A 25021-nucleotide genomic window follows, 5' to 3' on the forward strand; every position below is an offset into this window, starting at 1 on the left:
GACGTGAGAGAGCACGCGTGCTCTTTTGCCCCGGTTTGGCCACCCCATCCAAGGGGGGGGGGGGGGAGTTTATGGGGTGCAGTTGTATGCGATCTCGAGGTTTGGTGGTGTCTCGCGTCCCGCGCGATTTTACGCCCCCTTTCTGCATGGCGCGGGTTCTACTGGGTTACGGTTTTCCACGGTGCGTTTTGCCGCCAAGAGGTGGTCGCACTGAATTTTGACCGATCTGGCGCCAGCATACTGAGCTGCTTCACACACACACACACACACATACACACGCACCATAAGCCACCAGATTGCCAGATGCTCCGATACATCATGCGCGAACGTCTTCAGAATTCATTCATTCTATAAAAGTCGGACTTCGTTCTTGTTTGGGCTATTCTGTTAATAATAATTACTCATACGTTTGGAAAAGTGGTAAAAATATAAGTAATGCCGTTCATGCAGCCACAGCATTGTGGACCATTTCGTGCCAACAACAAACAAATTAAAAAAAAACCCACCATCTGCAGCGCGTTCGCTGTGTGCGAACAAACAACATTCATGTGCTGCGCTATCTTGATTGTTATTTATTTATAAAACTTTCCTCTGGGCGAATGCCCTTCTCCATCTCGATCGTGATGCTCCTCCCGCCTCCTACTCAGGGACATAGGATGGGTGTTTATGGTGCTGCTCGCGTCAGCGCGTGTGTGGCCGGCTCTCCGTACGGTGTGACGACGACCCAGATGAAAATCTGGGCGCTCCCAGGAGGCGTCGGACCCGTGGGGTGTGGATCACCAACAACGACCATAAAGAAAATTGCAAACCAATGGTGGGGACCCTACGAGAGACGTTGATTGAATCCGATTCTTGGTGGACTGTACAGCAGCAGCAGCAGCCACACGTACACAAATCCAATGGCTCTACTGGCTGTAATCTACTGACTAAGAGCGTCTGCAGCATGTTTTGATTTGTGTCGAATAACAAATCAAATTGAAGGCAGGTAGACACACAGTACAGTAAGTGTGAAGGAGAGTTTGGAGCTTAGGCATGATAGATTTATCGTGGAAAAAGTCGATGTCTGTATTCTGATTGGATAAATAGTTCCAAAGAAACAAGGTACTTGGTCATAATCTAGTTAGAATCGATCTGCATCCTGCTATGTTGAAGTCGAATCGACTACACATTCGACTGCGAAGCTATCCCGCGATATGATCGTTGATAATCAATAAAATCGAACATTAAGAAACAACAGAATAGTTCATTCGTAAATGCTTTGAAATATGTTTTAGAATTTAACATTGATTATAAACTGAAACGCTTTTGTAAACAGTAATTGTAGACTCTAAACTGGATCTACAATGTTTTTTTTTTTGGAGAATATCAATTTGAACATAAAATGCATTTGACAATAATTTTACTGCGCTTGTTTGTTTTCTGTTTTCATGACTTTCCTTACCTGCTTCATTAATGGCACGAGCGTTTTTTCGACCGATTTGATTTTGATATCCAGCATAAACTCGCTCGTCGCCGTAGTTCCAGCGCCACCGACCACATTGCTCCCGCTTCCCTCCACCATGCTGCGTGATAATGACATTTCGCTGCGTTTCCTTTCCTTTACCGACACCGAGCTGCACCCAAACAACACACACACACACACACACACACACTGCGGCACTAAGACTTTGGTGGGCAAATATTTTCAATCACGCATTGCATTCTCCTCTACAAGCGCAGCCATTGTTTGATTCATTCACCCAAACCCAAACACGAATGCTCTTTTCTGTTGATTTTTATTTTTGTTATAAATAATTATTATCACCACACAAACACGCACACACACACACACAGACACCGCTTGATCGCTGAAAGGTTACTTTTGGCAGGGTAAAATTAATTTTCCTCCTTTTCCCGCAATAAACCGGCCCGTCCGTTTTGCGGCGAAACAAACACTCGCGCTGTCACCGAGCATCAGCATCGATTTGCAAGTATACCATTCACCAACCACTGACACCGTGGGGTACCGTATCGACCACCATCACCACCACTGCCACCACCGCTAATACGCACACGCACGCAACGCGATCTTCAAAGATTTTGCTTTGTAGAAACGTACGGCCGATTTTATCACCATCAGAAATATCTCATTTTTTCCCGCACCGCGCGCTGTCGGAAATAATTCGCCGCTTACGAAACGAATCGAACAAACCTACCCGAAAAAGGGTACGTAGCGGGGTGTGATGGGCAGGAAAATTGTTAACCGTCGCGAACAGAACAGATCGGCTGCCATAAATCCCGCTACGTTAGAACGCTCCCGTTGTTTCCTATTGAGCTGTCAAAAACGCATACACACAGGCGGGCGAGCGCGCGCGCGCGAATACGCAAAGCCCTGCGAACGTTCAGATCACGCACACACACCCATCACAGAGAAACTCATCTTTACCTATTTCCCACCTGCCTTTGTGCGTTTTGGTCTTTCAGCACAGTAAGAGCAATGGGCTAGGAATCTTCAAATGCATAAGGCAACATAACTAATGGACCGGATCAGCACAACAAATGAAAACGATCGCGGACTAGCAGCAAAAGTAGAACATGCATTGACTACTATAACTCGACGCACACACACACACACAAACACTACTCTGAAGCTAGTGGCGGTAATCTGTCAAACCGTGCGACTTTGCCGATCGAGTTTTCCTTTTCCCGCAGTCACACGCACACCGGCGCACGGTCGAATGACATTTCGCTCCGCTCGCAGTGCCCGTGATCTTTACCCTCACGCGATCAGCGATCGGGGTTGAGTGTACTTCCACTCGCTACACCAAACGCGCTCCGACTGACTGGCCCGGTACGATCGCGGTCGAAAATTCGTACCGACCGATCAGCTCGGAAAATTCGCTCTCTCTCTCTCGCTCGGAAAATCTTGCAAGAGATACTGTGACCATACAGGGTGATCATGAAATGAGAGAAACCAGTTGAAAGAGCAGCACAAGAGAAGAGACGGAGAGCGATAAAAATAGGGACATCGCTTCTTTACGGAGTTGAATCGATTCGAGTATTGCAAGCATATGGTTTAAAAAGTTATTGTAGTAATTATTCATAAGATTCACCCGACTATGCTTGGGCCCGACCAGTTGAATGTGCCACACATTAAAACTCACTGAAAAAAGGATTAAATTTTGATTAATCCCTAAACGTCATGGAGCAGCCTGGTACTTTGTAACAAATGATTGGAACAAAAATTGTTTTCCATTTCTTTCTTTAAACAAGTTTCTAGTTTAAGTCTGTTTTTACAGTTGAGGTAGGTAGATTACCGTACTGATGATATTGAATGCTCGGTCGTAATTGGTATTGAACTACCAATAGATAATCAGAACCTACGTAGGTGTGACGTACAGATAGGTGAACGCACTTTTGAAGACGTCCCACAACTCACCTATCTTGAGTGAATGTGTGTGGAAGGACAATGGAGGAGCCGCTATAATGCCGAGCTATACGAGATGTACGGCGACCTCACTGTCGTACAGCGTATTAAGCTCGCCAGGCTCCGGTGGGCTGGCCATGTTGTACGCATGGAAACGGACGACCCAGCCCGTAAAGTCTTTTTAGGCCGTCCACAAGGACAGAGGAGGCGTGGTAGGCCCAAATTGAGGTGGCAAGATGGCGTGGAGGCGTCCACCATTAAGGCCGGGATAACGGACTGGCAGACGAAGGCGCGAGACCGTGAACGGTTTCGGACACTCCTGAGGCAGGCCAAGACTGCAAAGCGGTTGTAGCGCCGGATAAGTAAGTAAGTAAACGAATTATTCAGCGATAGTCAAACTCAGAAGTGGGCCTTTTAAGACGAATTTTGCTGACAAAAGGAGGATAAACATGTAAAGAAAACATTGCAATAACAGATATCAAGCAATAAATATTATCAACCTGTTTATTCTCATTACCTGAATAGTTTAAAACGTGCTTATGACGAATTCAATCAACAAGCACTTTACAAATAGCAATAAGTGCTTTCCTAACAGTCAATGCTTTCAATCAAAACACCTAACCGCTCGCAATACTAACATCGTTGAAAAATTACCATCATGAGTGGACGCAAATCTGGTTCCGATCGTTTTATTGCTTAGACACCAGCAACCACTCTGTTAAATAGCTTGGAAAAATAAAGTCATGACCACCCGTGCACACGCTACGCTAAGCTTCCCTTAAAACTATCCTGCATAGCACATCATCCTAGCGCAGCTTTGGCACTGAATAGCAAAAAAAAACGGTCCGACCGATCCGGGATAATGGAACGCAAGCTAATTAGTGGACTCGAGCGTAACGCGGAAGTGCCCATCAAGGCGCGATGGGCGAACAAGTTATCGCATGCAAAGCAGGGATTTTCACCAGCTCCCTTCCTGCCTGTCTGCTGTACAGCAGCATGGCGTGACGTTCGCGTGAAAGCATCCGCATGGTCAAACACGGAAAAACCCCCTGCAGGATTATAAGGATACCATCCACCTACACACAGGCACAATAACGTGCGATGCACCGCTCGCTATGCGTCCATATCGATGGAAACTTTTACCGCTCGATACTCGCTCTATCCTGGCCAAACTGGCGGATGTACGAGCGCTTTGCTCATTTCCTTACCCTCCAACCAGCACGCTGCCATCAATGGGCGCTCGCGGGAAAAGTTTCAAATTCCCAATATGGTGCCGTTCGCTTCTACGATCAGACTTTGTGGGAGGGAGGGGGGAGGGGATGGCCAATGCAAAAGTATGACGGACGGACCATTAATTATGCACAATAGCAGCAGTCATAAATTTTACATTCATGTACAATAAATTATCCTGCCGTGGTGCGCCCTCGCCACGCTGGTCCGACATTATCAATCTTGCATCGTTCTAGCACTGCATCGGGGCCGAGCCACCGTTTCGTTTTCTTTCCATTTGCGTTAACAAAAGCGTGTTGAAAGTGAAACTTTCCGCTGCACGCATGCTGTTTGGCGGGAAGCGCAGGAAATGTGCAACTGCATCCGTGTCTCTTGCCATTAGTCTGGTTTGTATTTATGTATCAGGTGGTGAGGTGGCACGAATCCATCAGCTAACATAACAATGCTTTTTGCGAATGACACTAACGTGCTGCTGGCTTAGTGGAACGCACTATTGTTGTATAATTGTGTCCATTAAATTGAGTGCATAATTTTCTTTGCTTGCAAAGAGCAGAATATTGTTTCATTATTCTAATATCGGGATCAATGCAGAAGCTTGAATAAGAATAAATGCTCTTCGAGCAAGCGTTATCCATAAATTACGTAATACAATAAACCTTAAGGGAAGGTAGGTTAAGACGGACACTGCGGGTAAGATATACACTTTTCATAAATGCATGAAAACGGTAATTTACGAAAAAAAAATGCACAATGCAGCATCCTGACTTTAAGCTATACAACACATTTGAGAACATTTTTGGCATTATATATGCAAAATTGTTTAAATCCACGTTTAAATCCCTTGTGGATTTGTTTCGACTACTGCGGATCTTAAGCTCTACAACTTGTATTGTTTATATTTCTGGAAGTTTTATTTCACGAATGAGTTTTCGTGATCTTTAATGAAAAAATTGGTGAAAGAACGAGAATGAAAGCAATACAAAATATTGTTTTCTGGTGGTTTGAACATCCTGGCACCAAAGCGGGAAAGACGGATACTTTGTTGTAGGGAAAGATGGACACCGAATTTATTAATTTATTTTACTTCTTATATCAATTAGTGTTGAATAGACTCCTTCAAATACCCTAAATAAGGGTATTCCGAAGCTATAAACCGCAACTAGCTATCAGCAGCTAGAGAAAGTATTGAAATAAGCGAGAAATGTAACACCGGTCAAAATAGTAGCCATTCGTTATGCTATTACTCGCTCGACGCTGATGAGACGCTTCACGAAGTCCAATATCTTCTCACGACTTGGACAACTTTAAGCTATAAAAATATGAGGCATTGATACGACATCGTTCAGGAATAGATGAGAAATTCTATGGGATTATAAATATCAAATGTTAATTTTGACTTGGTGGAAAATGGCTTAAGCTATTAACAAGTCCCTCAAAAAAATCTGAGATCGTAGACTTTTTGCGGAGTAATTTCCTAAAAAGAAGTTCTAGACTGTTGTTCTGTAAGCTGGAGCAACGTCAGCTATCTGTACACGATATGGCTATAATGCTTTAGATGCTGCATTCTACGATATATTACAAGCGCCGCTTACAATTTCTAAATTCATGGCTGAATGAACCGTCGTTGCAATTGCCCTTCTTCTTCTTCTTCTTCTTCTTCTTCTTCTTCTTCTTCTTCTTCTTCTTCTTCTTCTTCTTCTTCTTCTTCTTCTTCTTCTTCTTCTTGGCCTTCTCATGTATGAGCACGTCTAGTAGACATGGCCAGGTCGTCAATCCGTTTTCAGGAAACTTGGTCCTGGGCTGCAGTCCTCCAACCACGGCTGCATCCGATCTCCAACAGGTTCGACTCCACCTGATCCAGCCAACGAGCTCGCTGTGCTCCTCTACGCCTCGTGCCGAACGGGTCGCTGACGAGCACCATCCTGGTGGGGCATCAGCCGGCATCCTCATCACGTGTCCCAGCCATCGTATCCTTCCGGCTTTGATGACCGTCAGGATATCAGCACCGCCAAACAGCTCAGCTAGCTCGTGGTTCATCCTCCTTCTCCACACGCCCTGCTCGCACACACCGCCAAAGATAGTCCTTAGCACCCGCCGTTCGAAAATGGCGAGTGCATTGGCGTCCTCCGTCAGCATAGTCCAAGACTCGTACCCGTAGAGGACTACCGGACGAATCAGTGTGCGATATATGGCGCATTTCGTGTGTTGCTGGAGTCTACTGGATCGCAGGAGTTTGTGGAGCCCGTAGTAGGCACGACTTCCCTGAACAATGCGTCTTCGGATTTCGCTGCTTACGTTGTTGTACGAAGTTACGATCGTACCAAGGTAGCAGAACTCCTCTACCACCTCGAGATCGTCGCCGTCAACTGATACTCTCTATCCGAGTCGGGCTTTATCACGTACAGAGGCAGGTACTTTGTCTTCGTCGCATTGATCCTCAATCCAATCCTTTCGGCCTCGCGTTTCAGTCGGGTGTACGCAATTGCCCTAGAATTGGGTTATGTACGTACCATGATGTAGAAATCAATAGGATGTGTTAAAATACAAAAAACTTCTTCAATTTCCAATTTTTTTTTTTATAGGTGTCTATCTTACCCTTAATGGTGTCCATCTTTCCCATATCAGGTGTTCGTCTTATCCGAACATTTCAAAACTGCAAGAAGAAAACCATGTTTTTCTTTCATGAAAAAACACAAAAATCGATAGAAACATAAATGTTTCAAAACATTTTCTGATAAAACATGAATGTAAGATAATGTATGCACATTTTCATGGTCGTTGCACTTATAGATCCCTAGATTTTTACCATTTTCCTTAACATGTCCGTCTTTACCTACCTTTTCCTAAGGTAACATCCCTTCATCCGTGAATTAGGTAATGAATGGGTATACCTTTTCAATTCTTCAATGTTTTTTTTTCTTTTATTTTTATGTGTATTGTGCATTGATTGAATGGCTTTTCAACATTAAAGGCCTAAATCAAATAATTCTTTAATTTTGAAGACTGGTCAAAGACTTACACTTACTTTTACGTAATATATGGATGACTCCTATTTAGATTATGGATCATCTTCTTTCTATTTTGGTACTTTACAAAACTTTAAGCATTTTAAAAAGTTTGCTTCCCGTGAAAAAAGTGAGATAATTGAATTCTTTAGGCTACTTCAACACAGTGCCAAAGAATTAATGTTTTTTATTCTCAGTTATATTCGCTTGTACACTTGTTCGCTTTTTGTTGTTAAGGGCCGTTTGCGCGATTATTCTCCCTTTTTATATGTTTTGAACCGGATCAAAACATCGCCTAGTCTAACATTGCTTGGAACCTTACAAATGTTCCAACAGTAAGCATTACGTAATTTATGGATGACCCCTTAATATATTCTTTCGAGCAAAAATAAATCAAATAGAACACAACATTTAATAACAATTGTTAATGTTGCCTTTATTTTCAAAACCAAACCTACTGTCTAGAAAACTACGCACTAACAGTTCAAACCGTCTTACCACTCCATCCTAACCCAAATTCATCAAACTGAATTCATGCTCATCCCGAACGAAAAAACACGGAAATGGATTCTTAAATACATTGTTATTAATTTCTATCGCAATCATCACACCGCTTTGAATTACTGTTCGTTGCACACCCGCCGTTTCGTTATTTATTTCCGCTTCTTCAGACTTTCTTTTATAATCCGAAAATTTATCTCCCTTCTACCTCATTGAATTGTACTGTTATCGACTATCTGCTAACTTAACCAAGCTCAGCTCAAGCTCTTTACTCAATCGAGTGCAATGCGGTCCCTCCTTTCCATACCGTTTTTTATATATATTCGGCGATGCATCACTACCCAGTGTTGTTGGCACAATTTTGCCAACGCAATTCGCTTTGCGTGCATTGTTAACAAACAGTTTTGCTTACACTCGAATTGGAAACTTACATCCTGTTTCTGGTGGATTTGCTTACACAAATAATGGTGACGTGTGAAACACACGGCCAATCGGAGAAGCCGCGCCGTAACGAAGAGGGTAACTAACCGTGCGATAAATAAATTACCTTTTACAAAGATTAGAGGGCAGATTAGAGGGAGAGACAGGCACACAAAGGCTCGACCATCAACAAAACTGTTGCATTTTCACCGACCAATATGGGCTGGGAGCCCGGTTCTTTAAACTATGGTAAAAGTGTACACGCTCAACCAACACCAACATTCTTCTGTCCGCAAACTTTCCCGCGATTCGAGCTTTGCGGCCTTTCCTTTTGTCGTTCGATTCTTCCAAGGCGCAACACATTGTGTAACTTTCGTGTCAAAGGGAGGGGAGCGCCACTTTTGCTCAACTACCGCCCTAAAGTAACGAGGCAGCCGGATGTCCGGGAGCTCCCCCTCGCACAAGGCTCGCGTTTCTTTGGTTCGTTGCATTTGTTGCGCGTAAGCTAACTGTTAGGCAATCATACAGGCGGACCAATCGGGAGCGGCCTGCAATCCCTGCCTAACTTTTGCCCCTCTGCGGTGGTGGCGGCGACGGTGGATTGATGCCCTTGCGCTTGCGGAGCGACTCGGTTGGGCCCTGGGTCGGCCGCAACAGCTGGCGGAAGTTGAACGGCCCAAGGTAAGAGTCGGCATTGCGGTCCTTCTGGAAGATGATCGCCTGCTCGACGGAATCGAACGAGTTGAGCGAGTTCATGCCGCTGCTGCCCGTGCTTAGGCTCGAGCTGTTCGAGCTGATGTCCCGCTCGTGCACACCGCTGTCCCGGGCCCGGTCGCGCTGGTGGTGCAGCGGACCCTTCACGTCGATGTTCAGGTACTTGGACACGTTGAAGTTCTGGTAGTCCTTGTCCAGCGTGGACCGATCGTCCGATAGGCTGCTGGCGCTCTTCGAATCGAGCTGAGCGAACGAGGTGACGTGTGGGCTGAACCGATAGACCCCGTTAAGGAGTTCGCAAACGCCCTGGCCACAGTTCAGCTCCTGCTGACGCCAACCCGGAGGTCCTCCGTTACCTTGATGGTGATGCTGCTGCTGCTGTTGCTGCTGTTGACGAGCTTTCTGTTGCTGCTGTTGCTGCTGCTTCTGGTACTGCTGGACCTGCTGGAGCTGGGCCAGCTGCTGCTTCTGCTCGGCCGCCTTGCGCCGATGGTTCACCAGGAAGTTCGTATCGCCAAACATCCGCATCACCGGGCTCTTGCTGTCGATTTTCGTCTCCTCCGAAATGTTCTGATACTCGTGATGCTCTATCAGTCGCTTCTGAGGTACTTGTTGCTGTTGCTGCTGCTGCTGGTACTGTTGGTGGTATTCGTGCAGCGACTGGTCGTCCACACCCGCAAACCGACTCACAATCTGCTGCTGCTGCTGCTGCTGCTGTTGTTGCTCCTTTTGTTCGGAGCGTTTCTTCCTTCCGGCCGGCTCCTTGCGCTGCTTCTCGCCCGAGGACGCACCGGACGAGGCGGCCGACCCGCCGGATGACGAGGTCGACGATGCCGTCAGCCCATTAGCGGCCGCCTTTTCCTTCTCCTTCTTGGCCTTCTTTTCGCGCTTTTTGCGCTCCTTGTTCTCTTTCTCGCGTGCCTTCAGCTCTGCCTTCGCCGCCTTCTTGCCAGCGCCGCCGCCGCCACCGAGCCCGAGCAGGCCGAGCCGAGTGGGCGGTGTTGATGCTTCCCGTGTCGGCTGCTCGACCGGCGACTGGCGAACCGGGCTCGGGTGGGGTGGCGCGTGGCCGGTCGTTGGCTCGCCGGACGCGTCGCGGTGCTGGTTCGGCGAATAGCGCAGGATCTGTTGATTGTTCGGATTGAGATAGCTGAACGCTGGAATGCTACGGATGTGGGCCGGTTCGTTTTGATTTTGCGGCGATCTGTGGCGAGGAGATGAAGCAACGGAACAATTCAATTATAAATGGATTCCGATACGCGGCACGAAGTAAGGCATTAACAGGCATGCCAAGTTGGATGTAGTAAAAGAGATGTGATGTTAATGGAAAGCAATCGTCCCGAAACCATTCGTTACTGCATGCAAATGAATTTAAATGAAACGAAATAAAAAAGGAAACAGTCCCAAAGCCCATCCCCCCATTACGCCAAACATTACCTGAAGGAATCCATCTCCTCCGTCTCCGTCTACTTACTGTAGAGGAAAGATCGATTCTTCGGAACGAAGACGGGTTCGTGCAGCTCGTCATTAATCGCTAAAGCGCGCTTGTTCTTCAGAGGACTGTTTTTCGGTTTTTGTTATTTGGCAGGAACCAAACGGAATCAGCAAAAAACCGTGCGTTTTATAGATACACAAGAAAATGGGGTTAGTTTGGAAAAATGATTAGTAAAAGGGGTGCAAAAGAAGGAAACACTGCTGAGGAGTGCTCTTATCACTTAGTTGTTATTTCTATCAAACTGGGCAATCTTGTTGATCAATCCCAGCTGAGCCCTGTTAGGCATCGTGTTAGCAGCATTAGGGATTTGTAAGAGTGAAAACAAAAGGTTAGTTTAGTCGGTGTGCCTAATGCAACGCGAGATTATTGCCTTGCCATTGCCAGGGAGAAAACTTCTAACCGAAAAACTTCTCTGGCCGTGGATTTTACCTTGCGAGACCCTTAAACTTGTCCTGGGGCGTCGTGCCGTCCGTCCCCTGGAACGCCTGGTGCCAGTTGCTCGAGAGCTTCCGGTCGCTCAGCTCCATCTTGCGGTCGCCCAGGATGTCGTTCCGGTTGATGTCGATGCGCTGCGGCGGTTGCTGCATATTACGCTGCCTGCAAAGCGCGAAAATTGGCAAAAAAAAGGAAAAATGGAAAAAAGAGAATAAGTAAATAAGGCGCTTTCGTTACGCAAGAGCGCGTAGGCACTCTTCTTGGAAGGCGAACAATTCAAACGGTTAACATCCGTAGCAATACTCTCAAGGGGTGGAGACACTAATAGGGTTTTCTTTTTTTCTTGGAAACACACAAAAGGATGCTGGAACAAGGAGCTATTCAGAACGAGAAATACAAATTCTACGCAAGAAGCAAGCGAATCTAGACATACGGCACACACACACAACCAACCAGCAACGAAACGGAGTACGGGCTCACACTCACAGGCGAAGGATTCCCTTTCATTCTAACTCTCTCTCTCACTATATCCCATTCGCACTCTATCTCTCTCAGCCGTACATCCAGATCATAAACCAACTGCACAACGAAAACGCTAGCAGAAGCATTAGAAGCATATGCAACAACCTTTGCGAGCGCAGGTTGCGCTCCACCTCGTAGAACGGCATGTCCCACGGGGAGATGTCGTCAAAGTCCGCTGCGGGCGGTGGCGTTCTGCTTTTTTGCACGATGTTTACAGTTTTGTGATGTTTGTAGGCAGCACAGAAGAGAAACCGTGAAGAAAGAGCAGTTCAGTTGCAATTCCAGCCCCAAAAATCCCTTTTCCCACGCCACCTTACCTTTGTATCACTTCCTTCGTCATCTCGTGGTCGCAGTCGACACTGCGGAGCGAGCTGTACTTGGCACAGTCACCGCCCGGCACGGTACCAAGCAGTCCCGGCACGAGCACGAACCCAGGCGGCCGCCGGTAGTCGCTCGGCAGCTTCTCGATCGCGTCCAGCGGCACGCCCGCCTTGTTCACGCGCAGGTTCTTGTGCACCTCCTGGTTGAGCATGTGCACGTTCTGCGAGAACGCGATCAGATCCATCTGCTGGTCCTTGGTGGTGAGCGGTTTCGGCTGCGGCTGCGGCGCCGGACCCTTCCGGCCGGCCGCCGCCGCCGCCGATGCCGCTCCTACCGCTGCCGCCATCGCATCGCGGTTGCTGTTGTGTTTGCTCTTCTGCGTGCGGTAGTAGCGCTGGATGATGCGGGCTGCGTCCTCCTTCGCGAAGCCCTCCTTCTGCATCATGCGCTGCGCCTCGACGCGGTTTTTCGCGATGCCGAGGATGTACTTCGTCTTCGCCTCGATTTCCGGCGTCATGCGCATCTTCCGGATGGTGTACCCGCGGTAGTAGCTCTGGATGACGATGGCGGCCCGCTCGTTTTCCTTGTTGTTCATGTCCATGGCGCGTTTCTCGTGGTGGTGGTTGTGTTTCGCCTCCAGCTGGTTGCTCGACAGCTGGTGTATGAGCTTCGCCTTTGCCAACGCCTGCTTTGCTTTGTTTTGCTCTGTCGGGGGAGGGGGGAAATGGAAGTCGATTAGTATAGAACGCTGAGCCGACTATCTATAGGGCGGATTCCCACAGCACACTTACCGTTGTTCTTTTTCTCCTTTGCCAACCGTTCCTTTGCCAAACGCTCCTTTTCCAACCGCTCCTGCTCCAAGCGCTCCCGCTCCTGCTTTTCCTTCAGTATGCGCATGCGGCGGCGCGTTAGCCAGCCGCGCACGTGCTTCTGCAGCGTGACGGCACTCAGCGCGACGCGCTGCTTCTCGCGCTTGTACAGTGCCTTCGCCAGCCAGCGTCTTACACAGGCCTGCACCAGCACAATCTTACGGACCTGCAATGAGAGAAAGACATGTTTAAAAGACTCCCAAAACACATTGCAATTAAAAACCTACATGTTCCTCGTACAGCTTCGAAAGGTACTCGACGTGATAGTACTTGAGGAACACCTTGGACTTTCCCAGCGCCCATCCGTCCATCTTTAAGCGCACCAAAAGCAAGCGACAGGATTCTCGGTTCGATACGACACGTTCTTCAAAACTGTACGCCAAAAAGCAGTACCTGTGGAGCAAAACAAAAAGGTTTTAATATCCTCACAAAGCCACAAAGCTCTACCGATTTCTTACTTTCTCAGGAAGTCAGCGAAGGTAAACCGATGGCTGAACCCATGCTGCCGAATCCGGATCGTCTCCAGCACCCCGGTGTACCGCAGCTGCTTCAACACCTTTGCCGCATCGAACGATTTGGCCGCCTTCAGCTCGTTCGGCTTGATGCAGCGTATGAACTGGGGCGTCCCCGTCACCATCTTCTGCAGCAAATCCATCAGCGAGTAGCGGAAGTACGTCGCCACCGTTTGCTGGGCCCGCGACTGCGACGCCAGCCCGCGCGAGTTAAACTTCTCCTTCGTGTCCACCTTGATGAAGCTCGGCACGTTCTGGCGCGAGCCCGTATCCTGGATGGCCGAGTACAGGTTGCCCGTCTTCGTGATCGGACATTGGAACAGGAACCGTATCATGTCGTACTGGCTTTGGCGGATCAGCTGTATGATTTCGGCCGGCAGGAAGTTGCGATTCTTCTCCAGAAACCCGTCCGCCTGGTACACCACCCGGCCGGCAAAGTGGTGGATGGCGAAGCAGACCGCATCCGACTTTGGCCGCTGGTAGAACTTGGACTTCACGTTGTTGTGGAATTTTTCTGCAAAATATACAAACAATATTGTAAATAAAAGATGGAGAAAACGAATCAAACCACTCCTTACCAATCAATGAACGATCCGTTGAGCGCGGAAAGCGTGATTCCTCGTCCAGCAGTGCCAGCAGTCCCAGCGGGCGGCTCAGCAGCATATCCAGCACGGGACGGTTGTCGGCAAACTCGACCAAATCGACCGGTATACCCTCCGCCATGTACTCCTGCCGAGAGGAACATCGATTTTTTGGTGAATGTGATTCATCTCGAAATTCATTAATTCAAAATCCACCCTTACCTGTTGCTCCCACGTGAAGATGTGCTGGTTGAAATAGTACTGTATCTGCTCGTTGGCGATATTGATGCACAGCTGCTCGAAGGAGTTTTTGCTGAAGTTTTCGAACCCAAAAATATCCAACAATCCAACCGCCAACTGTTCCGAGCTGCAAATCAAAACATACAAACACACAACGGAACTGTCAGTTCTGAAATCTCCAAAGCTACCCGAAAATTCCCCCGAAGCGAACGATGGCGCCTTCCCACTCACCTGTTACTATTTCTGTTGTGCACCAGCAGCAGATTGATCTGATTGACCATCCAATCGAACAATCGCCCGTACAAGCCCTTCGCCATCGCGTCCCGGGCCGTGCAGGCTTCCGCCACGTTGTTGTGGCGCGTGATCGTTTCACCGCGCGTCACGACCGAGTTGGAGGACAGCGCCTCCAGCAGGTCGGCCGAATCAACGCCCAGCAGCTTCGAGACGCGATGCATCGGCGCCACATCGATCACCCGGGCCCGGCTGTCCGTGTTGTCGTTCGAGTCCATCTCGCCGAACTCAATGTCGCCGAGGTTCAGGATGGCGGCCAGCACCCGGTTCACCATGTCGACCTCGTCGTCCTTAAAGCCGAGCACGCGGAAGCTTGCCAGCAGCTGCTTCCACCGGTCCACGTTCGTTTTCGGCAGCGTGGCCGTCTCCTGCAGATATCGGTGCGTCTTCCGGTACGAAGGATGCAGATAGTACTCCTCCAGCCGACCCTCCGCCTGCAGCCCATCGTACATGTAGTAAAACACGTGGAAGTTACCTTCACCCTCGGCCTGCTTCACCACCCGGCTCTGCTCCAGCAGGTAGACGAAGATGCGTGCCCCATTCACCTTGCCACTGCGGGCCATCGTAAGCTCCAGATACTTCCCAAACCGGGAGCTGTTCGCGTTAATGCCCGTTCGCGCATTGCCGAACGCTTCCATGATGGGATTGACCTGCAGAATGCGCTCCTCCAGGTTCTTCGTCACCGCTTTGCCCAGGTACACGAGCTGCTTGAGCAGCAGGTTGGCGCTCTCCGTCTTGCCCGACCCGCTCTCGCCCGATATCACGATCGCTTGGTTCTGGCGCTGGTGCACCAGCGCCTGATGAGCGGCATCGGCGATTGCAAAGATGTGCGGCGGATTGTCCGACCGTGCCTGCCCGGTGTACTTGCGCTGATGCTGTGTCGTGTAGAGCCCGACCTGGCTGAACGGATTGACCGCGATCAGTATGTCGCCTATGTACGTGTAGATCTGGTTCGTTTCGTAGCGCTTCTGCAGCTGCTCAACGATCGCATCCTCCGTCAGCACGTCCAGCGCGGCCAGATCGTCCATGTACATCTTCTGCGGTTTCGATTTGCGGTCCGACTTCAACTTCCCGTACTTGGTGGTGGCGATCGCTTGGCTCGGCGCTCGACCATCCTCGCGCTGGCGCGCTATCTCCGCCCGCAGCTCCTGCCGTATCTGGTCCACATACGGACCGACGCTCTTCAGAAACGGATGCGTCACCAACTCCTTCGAAAACGGGCGCTGCTCGAGATCCTTCACCAGACACTCCGATATGAAGTCGGACAGCATCGACGAGTACTGCTCCGGATGGGACAGCTTCGGGGGTGGATTGCGTGGGATCTGAAACAGCGCTCGCATCGGGTGCAGCTCGCACAGCGGTGGATCTCCCTCCGCCAGCTCGATCGCCGTAATGCCCACCGACCACACGTCGCACCGCGAGTCGTACGATTGATCCAGCTGCTGCTCGCAAGCGATCACCTCCGGCGCCATCCAATACGGTGTGCCAACGCTCGTGTTTCGCCGCGCCATCGTCGCGGCCAGATGCGAGCTCACGCCAAAGTCGACCAGCTTCACGTGCCCCGTCTCCGTCAGCAGTATGTTGTGGCCCTTGATGTCCCGATGCATGCAGTGGTTCTCGTGCAGGAAGACCAGCGCCTGCACCGTCTCCCGCAGTATGTACGCGATCTGGTTGTTCGACAGCCGTGCACCCCGGCTGCGCAGACCTTGAACCAGATCCGTGACGGAGCCGCCGGTGCATAGCTGCAAAGCATTGGCCAAACAAAAAAGAAAGAAAAAACCGGGTAAGTAGTGCCTCACAGACTGAAGTGTTTACATCCGCGGAGGGCCCCATGCGGAAAATTAACTTCACAACTTTGCACCACCACCTTCGTTTGGTATCGTGGAGTGTGTGTGTATGAGTGTATGGGTGTGTTTCGTAGAAGAAATAGTTTTGCTTTTTGCACCCATTTTCCCTACGCGACGCTACTTAAAAGTTTTTTTGTGTGCGGTACCACGTCACGCTACTGGGCGTTGCAGTTGCTCCAAACGCTCCAAAACTGCCACCAGTTGCGCAATGGCAAAATTCCACCGTCAATCATGCGAAATTGGAGAAAATTTACAGTGCATTTTTTCACATCACATAAACACCGGACCGACGTGTCTCGCCGGATATACCGATAGCCGTGATTACACCCCGAATTTTCATATAAAACGCGTCGAGTCTGGCAAGGCATTTAGGGGAGATGTTACCATTTTCGGGGCCCAGTAAACCTTCGTCGACCTCCTCCAGAGGCTTCTCCACACCTTCGTCCCCACAAGTTTCACTGATGCAATCATTGGCCGTTGGCGTGCTGGGTGCAAAGTGGACAGTGGCAGTGGAAGCTAATGGGCAGCCGTATAAGACGGTTATGCGAACGCTGCCGAGGCACTGTTTGTTTAGTGACGACTCCCATCCGGCAGTCCTGCCCAGTAGCTGCCAGACCCATGAAGAGCTTGTGATATGACGTGCGAATGGGGTAAGAAATTTATAGTCTTATCCACTCCGGCCAACCTCCGATGACTTCGGTTGAGGGCCTTTACCCCTTCAACAATCGACGCCGCGCCGCCGCACCGATCGGTATGCAATAAGTTATGTCAACGAGCAAATAAACGCTCTGGGAGCTCAGGGAGCTGGAGCCTCATATCGCGCTCCAATTCACCGTAATTGAAACTGTAAAATTGGTCTTTCCCCCGCTTCTCATTTCCGCCTAGACCAACTCGGTTTTAAATCGCAAGTAAAGTGTGGAGAGAGAGAGAAAGACACACATATTGGGAAGTTTGTGGAATTGAGTGGAAAACTCATCACATATATTTTGGACCTCTTTGTGTCGGAATGAACCAAAAAAAACGGCTTAATTTCTGCAATGGTGTTTACACAGTTTTGTCGCCGAAATTAAAACGATTGATTATTTGTTATCATTAGAGTTGTGCCGATCGCCGAAGTGAAACCCCCGAGATAGAGAAATCGTACCCCGGGGGTTGGCATATCCGAGCGCTACGAGAAAGCAATGAAATACCGTTAGTAGCACCAAAATACATTGCTTAAAACACAGCCGATTAGTTTGCGTTTTGTTGGGCGCCTGCTGACACATCCCACAATTCCCCTTTGTGGGTTTCTTTTTTCCGATCAGCCTTCAACCCGCATTTAAAGCCCGCTGGAAGGCAGGCTAACCGAGTCGGGTGAAAGCGACCGGCAAGGAGCCAAAAATAATCTTCCCCGTGACAATAAACCGAACACAGTTTCAATGTCCGCCAACTCCGCAACAATGCACTTCCAAGCGAAAGGAGAGTGCGATGACCTCATCTTTATTGGGATTTGGGAAGTTTGTTAGCCTCCGTCAACTGATCTTTTATGGAGATGGCTTGTCCTAGTTTCCCTTCCGTTTCTCCCAAATGCAACACAAACAAAAACCGGGACGATTAAAGGCACAACTCGATTAAAGGCAAATCAACTTGGGTGAGTGCCTTTGGATAACCACAAAACAACCGCTCTGTCACTTCCACTTTCAACCACAAAGTTCAATTTTGGTTTCCATTTTTGGGCTGCACGACGGCCACTGATTGTCTTAAACCAGCCTTAGGTCATTCGCACTCTGCCAAAAAAATTGCGCGCAAAAACTAGCCGTTTCATTTTTATACACACGTCGCTCTTCGATGTTTTCGCTCTTACCGTTCCGGCGTCCTCCTCCTCGTTGTCCAACTCTTTCAAGCGCACCATTTCTTCACCACACTGTGTCTGTAAGGCGTTTTTAGCAATCGATGAACTCTAAACACACACACACACTTGCCATTAAACTCTAGCCCTGCAGCGCCGGCGAATAAAAACACGATTAAACACCACGCAAAGTTTGCCAAATAAAGCATATCTCAAGCGCACACAAAAAAAAACAAATAAGCATCTTCACTTTTCGCACCGACCGACGAACGATGAAGAGCTTTTCGAGAAGGGCGAAGCAAACCAAAACCGTGTGTGTGTGGTTGGGAGTGTGTGTTGCTTTAATTTGAACTTTCTTTGCTTCGCGCCCCAAAACAGCAGCGCAGCCCTGGTCGGTGAAACTGTCGGCAGATCAAGTGCGCGCGATAACTTGCCAAACTCCCCACACCAGGAGGAGCAAAACCGGCCCCAGCAGCATTCGGCGACGGCCAAATGCTCAATGCAGGGTGGGGTGAGCGAAGAAAGAAACACACAGGAGAGAAAAAAAAACCGAAAGTACTCGTGCGCGAACGAGCTTTCGATCTTTTTCGGTTGCCCTCAGTGGTTGGGGTTTGGGAGTGCTTGGGCGGGCGGGTCGTCTCCCGGGGAGTATGAGAAATTGTTTCAAGGTTGGTACAAGTGCGACAATAGCCATACCATTTTGCCGGAAAACCAGGGAAAGTGAAACGATTTACAAGCATCGGTCCGCGCCCGACTGGTGTGGCTGCTAAAGGACTCGAAGGTGCTATAAACCCGACCGGTAGCACACACACATACACACACACGCACACAAACACTTCCTGCTGGGATGGAAGGAACTTGACCTTGTTTCACTTGAAGGGAACAGCACGGTAGCGATTTGTCTTCGCTAAAACCAACCGCCTCAAAAGGGGGTCATAAATCCTAACGCTCATGTCTTCACTTTTTTGGTTCCTTGGTAGAGAAAGTCATGCTACCACCACTTTACAGCCGAAACAACATTATGATCTATTAATGGAGCAAGCGCTTGGTTTATGGTAGCAAAACATCACTATGCCCTAATTTATAGCACCGTGGTGCCTCACACTGCAAGCGATCCCACACTATTAAGCACAGACTAGACAAACATTGGAAAAATCTTCCCAAATTCATCTTCAGTAAACCATCACTTCAGAGAATTGCACCCACCAATGATTCTTCCATCCCGTCCGCCTTCGGTGTCGTGCCGTACCGTTCACAAGCCGTCGTAGTGCGTCCCACAGGGTCCTCCCGTACCTTCCGTATTATTATCACTATCACTATCATGATCCACTAGGAGGCAACAACACCACACCAGTCCGTCCAACCACGGTTGACCCGCTGGTGAGTCATAAAGTAATAAAAGACACCCCGCGGAAAGCCTCACTTCCAATCGGTGCGGTTGAAATGTCTCACTGCGTAAAGCACACCGTGGTACACGTTGCTGCGACAAGTCACCAACGGACACGGCCTACACACACACACACACGCGCGCGCTGGCTTTAGGACACCATCCACCACGCGGAATCGCTTTTCATCGACTGACCGGCTGAACCTGACTGCTGAACCTTGCAGGCAGTCGCGCAGGTCCGAGCCCAACGCACAAGATCGCAAGATCGAACTTCCGCTGCGTTTTGGTTTTATTTTTCCACCTACCACCTGCCACCGCTCACCAATCGCCGGCCGAACAGCCGAAAAGCGGAACACTGCACACAAAACATGATCACCTATTCCGAGAGATGCATAATTTCCCGTCCACCTCGTACCACCTCGCAAGGGGAGGTGGTCTTATCTTGACGCACTATCGGCAAACGTACACTCACTAACACGTCGTCTTTTTACTCTCCGTCTCGCTCACTTACTTCTGTGTTTTGAGCTTCGCTTTTTCACTCTACGCATCTTCCCGCATCTGATAGACGTGTAAAGAGTGTTTACATTTTGGGCGGAAGGAATGCGGAGGAGAAGCGGTGGGTCCAAAATACATACGCTTTCCCTAGCACCACCCTACTACTACACCTGCTCGTCCGTTGTGTTGTCCGACATCGGTTGAAATCCGGTAATGAAATCTTTAGCCCGCCCTGATGAATAATATCCGGCACTTCCGATCTACGCACGATCACCGCCAAGGCAGGCAGGCAGGCAGGAAGTTCACGGTCACCAGGTCCACCGGGGCTCGGGCCGACGACCGCAGCTGCACATTTAGTTCGCCCGTTTCCAATTCCCCCTCTACTCCCTCTCGCTCGTTCGGTCTTATTTTCTTCTTCTCATCTCTTCGCGACGACTTTCATTCGCCCAAAAAGGTGTACTTTTACTGCGGCAAACGACCACCACCGTTCGGGGCATTAGCATCCAACGCAAACATCATAATTTTCTCTCATTTTGGCCCTCCACACGAGCCATGATGAGGGGGGGGGGGGGGGGAAGCCAACGAATTTCTCGGTCACGGTTTCTCCCTCCCCGTGTACCACAACGCAGTGACAACACACGCTACTGATCCCAATAAAACTAACTGAACAGCAAGGGGTGCCTAACCGGACATAAGAAATTCCCTCAAACTCCATTACTTACCTCCAGCACGAACCACAGCTGGTCATCCTCGACGGTGGTGCCGCGCTTCAGGAACAGCCCGGCAAAGTCGGGAATGTTGGGATGCTTGGAGAGATCGCGCAGCACCAGATACTCCTCCTCGATCTCCTCGATATTATCGGCAATGCTCTCCAATATCTGAAAAAATAACACATGGAAAAAAGAATAAAACGGATTAAAGATTATTAAAATGAAGAGCTAAGAGTTCATGGCTGAGATCGATCCCTTCCTCCACCCATCACTTCACACCAAGGGGTAATTTAGTGAAACTGGTTTTACGCACGCCCAGAGAGAGATGAAAATTAAACTAACCGATGGGCTCGGCCCGGACAAATACTTCATCGGCAATAAAAGTTTACCCCTTCGGTGGGAAGAGAAGCAGAAAGTATTGATCAGACGGCGCACCGCCTCAAAGAGAGTGGGAGAAGGAGAGAAAGAGAGTATAATCATAGTAATACCGATGAGTGCGATGATGAGAAGATTGGATCTAATTGTACCTTTCGGAAATTTGAAGCTGGCCTTGCCAAGGTCTGCACCATCTGTAGTAAGGTTGCGGTTGCCATATCTGAATCTTCTAATACAGACACATGTGAGAATGTGTGGTCCGAGATGTGTGTGGAAAGTAAGGAAAGTTTTTCGCAAATCGAAACATATTTACTGTATTTACGGCTAAAGCGTGTTTTTTTTCTCTTATTTGGGAGGAATACTTTCATACGTTCGATCCGTTTTGGAGATGTTGTAGCTGTTGACGATACGACCTAGTTGCTGTTGTGCTGGAGCTACCAAGGAATTAGTCTTCATTAGAGATTTAAATCCAACCAACGACCAAGCCACACGATTTGCTTGACACTATTAGGTCAACAATGGAATAAATATCAAATCTTGTGTTTTTCGTTCCCGTATCGTGTGCCAGTATCTTGATTGTCCGTCTGTTATGAGCGGTTAGTTTCACGCTTCCGCCGTTACTTATTGAATAAACAGTACACGCTACATGGCTATCATTAGTACTTCATCATCAAAATGTATTTTGTGTCCTCGTTAAGCATCCATGGTCATCAAGATCGTGTGTGAAGCTCTCATTTAACGGATTTTTTTTTTAAATAAAACAAACAACTAGGGTAAACGTACTAATAGTGGTGCAATTTGTAGAGGTACAGATGTGTTTTAATGGATTTAAAGTGTAAGGAAGCTAAATATATGAATATTTTACCACATAGCAATTGGAATGTGTTTTATCGTCGCAATTACAACCATTTTTATCATGAAACACAATAAATTTGCGAAAACGTAAATATTTTTTTAATACTATAAATTTATATAAATATTTAACCTATAAGGGTGGTATAATTCCTACAGTCGTCGTATTGTGTTCCTATAGTAGTGCTAAACAAAGATACCTAAAAAAAAGTGTATACTATTATTGGAACTTAGTTTTGAAGCTATTTTCGGATGAAAGGTAAGAATTACTACCTTAATATTGATTTCTTGCGTAATTTGATTCGAAAAAAAAGTACTGACTAAAGTACTGTCGTCAAACACCTGTTGTCAACCCACAACCGGAAGAGTGTGCTTGTTTCGAGGTAGATTTTTCACTCAGCTAGATATGCCAATTATAGACTTTTTTGGTAAATTACTGACAGAAAATTCATTTCTGTTGCTTATTTTTGTGAAAATAATACGAAATGTTCAAAATATCCCGGAAAAATCTAAAATGTCGTGTTTTTACTGATTTTATAACTATGACCACTATAGGAACATGCCTATGATAAAAAAGCACTGAAAAATGCAACAATATGGTTAAAAGGCTATGCGTTTTAGTAAATCAGTAACATTTGATTACAGTTATGCAAAAAAAAAAATATTAATTGCGTTGTTATGTGGTCATCTAGAACGTTAACAAAATTTTGAGTTTCGTTATGAAATCCTAAAGTTTTTGGAAAAATCTTGACTCATTTAACAAAATAATGTTTTTTTCAGTAACTAAGAAACTGAATTCCTCCATTTAACTTTTAAACGCTTTGTAAAAGACCAGAGAACAGTTCACATTAACATAAATAACTTTATTACTCTTAAATTATTGTATGAAACGCATTTTAGTGTATTACCACCACTATTGGTACTACCACCACTATAGGTCCGTTTACCTTAACAGATTCACATAAACCTTACAAATAACTAATTCATTACATGTAGATGAAATTTTTCAAAATGTTCGTTCAATATGTAGGTAAAGCTATACACACTATGAAAAGAACCATTACAAGATAATAACGATGGTGCAGATGAGATTCGATCGCGTTACCTGAGGGTTTAATAACCACGAGACTTGGCACAGGACTATCAACAGCTTCTCAATGCATCGATCAATTAAGCCTTATAAGCGTCACAATGTCAGCGTTGTAAAAAGTCGTTCGTTTCATGTATGCCACGTTCAACAAAATCATACTACCTGCTTATTCAACGAGCTCCTACTTACTGTAATTTTAATTTTCAAATCATTACCATTCAGCAGTCAAAAGTCAATTCTACCAAACAACGTGCATCGTAACGCTTGTTCATACGGCTTACCACACGTGCATTCGTCACATGTTGGGCTCGTCACATGCGAAAAAATCAATTTTTCCTTCTCAAACTCCCTGCCATGGACGAACTGTTAGGGCTTCCCGAGGCCACTTCAGTTCACCACCAGCGCCTTTCTCGTTCCCTGTTCTCTAAAATACGACCACAAAAATACGTCTTTACCAACGCAATGAAATAGTTGCCATCAAGCGCACGCACACAATACGATGAACCGCATTGCGTATCGACATAAAATCTCGATTTCGCGTCTAATCCAACTCCTCCATCAACACTTCCGATGTGTACCGCAGAAAGACCACACACACACACACCATTTGTTGGCAACTTGTAGCGCAGAAGAAAAGCAAACCTAATCCAACCAACGTGCGGGAAAAACGCACACAAAACATACAACGGCGTTGTGCCGTTCAAACATACCAATGCGCCTCATATGATTTAAGCTGTCTAAGATGTTTAACAACACTCCCGCCAAACGGAGCGGGAAGGGTGCGCGCCCTGCAGAGATCTAACTTATTGTTTTGCGAAGGGTTTTGCGGGCCGGAACTCTTCCGAAAACACGTCTGCAGAGGGGGGTATAGCTCGATGGTGGATGATAGACGGCTGCTGGTTTTCCCCTCCGCTTTTTCCTATCGCTGGTTCACACACCGCTTTACACATCGGAAACGGTGTGTATGCAAAAGACCCAGCATCATGTAATGCCAATGTTCACAGTACGACCACCTCTTCCGAGGTAATGTTAGAAACGGTGGTAAAAAAGGGCCCTAACGCCTTCCACACACGCACACACACGGACCATTCGATCAGCGGAAGTTGCAATTGTAAATGGATGGAAAAACATGGACCACTCGGTTGGCGATGTATAATTACGTTAAGGCGATCCCGCTACGGACTCGACCCGATCGACGACGGACGGCCAAACACTTGCCAAAGGGGCTGACGGGTCCGCACGGTGGCTTGCAGTCAGCACAATTAATTTAGTTGTTTTTGTTATAATGCAACAATGCTCAAAAACAATCCACAGCGAATCGCGTAATCGACGCGTTACGTCCGAAACTTCATTAGCTGCAGTGTTGAGCAAAGCATCGAGGTCGTAATGAAGAGGCACCGTGAAGAGCAGTTAAAGTCCTCCATTAAACATTTTTATTGCACTTTGCAATTAACCAGCGTGACCACTTGTCCCGGATGACACACATTTTTTGGTACTTCCACTTCCACAAAAACACTTCACATCCAGAATAATCTCAAACACACTATTACCTTCCCTGCCCTTTAATTTCCAGCTTTCCAACTTACCTTGACCGCATACTTGCGCCCGGTGTGTTTGTCCTTCGCGCTGTAGACCTCGCCGTACGTGCCCTCGCCGATCAGGTCCAGCAGCTCGAACCGCTCGCTCGGGTTCGGCAGCCTGCTGAAGTCCACATGCTGCGACAGTCCATTGTATGCCATATTCCTGCGAAGAAAGCCAACAAGCGAATGGTCACATTAGCACAAAAACCGCTCAACGTCCACGCTACGCGCTAGCTCTGGTGCGTTTGTCCGTACCAGTACCAGCCACACTGGTCACACACTGTCGAGTTTGTCAGCAAGAAACGCTGCTACCGG

General features: G+C 47.9%; 2 protein-coding genes across 6 annotated transcripts in view; both read right to left on the minus strand.

The window, feature by feature from the left end:
• The window catches only part of LOC120955635 (alpha-catulin), a 72880-nt gene extending 70048 nt beyond the window's left edge, over positions 1-2832 (minus strand). Inside the window, exon 1 of the mRNA XM_049610358.1 lies at positions 1442-2832. Within this exon, the coding sequence (XP_049466315.1) occupies positions 1442-1579 (138 nt within the window). The 5' untranslated portion in view covers positions 1580-2832. The remainder of the gene's footprint in view (positions 1-1441) is intronic.
• A 5219-nt stretch (positions 2833-8051) lies between these two features.
• LOC120955232 (myosin-IIIb-like) overlaps positions 8052-25021 on the minus strand; it is a 51689-nt gene continuing 34719 nt past the window's right edge. For 4 of the 5 annotated variants that reach the window (XM_040375918.2, XM_040375917.2, XM_040375915.2 and 1 more), the window contains 12 exons: positions 24713-24869; positions 20822-20977; positions 14483-16284; positions 14234-14378; positions 14009-14159; positions 13377-13944; positions 13146-13311; positions 12841-13084; positions 12046-12754; positions 11834-11920; positions 11201-11368; positions 8052-10480 (listed from right to left, as the gene is read on the minus strand). In XM_040375918.2, the coding sequence (XP_040231852.2) occupies positions 9124-10480; positions 11201-11368; positions 11834-11920; positions 12046-12754; positions 12841-13084; positions 13146-13311; positions 13377-13944; positions 14009-14159; positions 14234-14378; positions 14483-16284; positions 20822-20977; positions 24713-24865 (5706 nt within the window). In that variant the 5' untranslated portion in view covers positions 24866-24869 and the 3' untranslated portion in view covers positions 8052-9123. The remainder of the gene's footprint in view (positions 10481-11200; positions 11369-11833; positions 11921-12045; positions 12755-12840; positions 13085-13145; positions 13312-13376; positions 13945-14008; positions 14160-14233; positions 14379-14482; positions 16285-20821; positions 20978-24712; positions 24870-25021) is intronic. The other variant, XM_040375916.2, reaches the window with a different exon arrangement.

Source organism: Anopheles coluzzii, chromosome 3 (genome assembly GCF_943734685.1).
Source record: "Anopheles coluzzii chromosome 3, AcolN3, whole genome shotgun sequence".
Classification (NCBI taxonomy): domain Eukaryota; kingdom Metazoa; phylum Arthropoda; class Insecta; order Diptera; family Culicidae; genus Anopheles; species Anopheles coluzzii.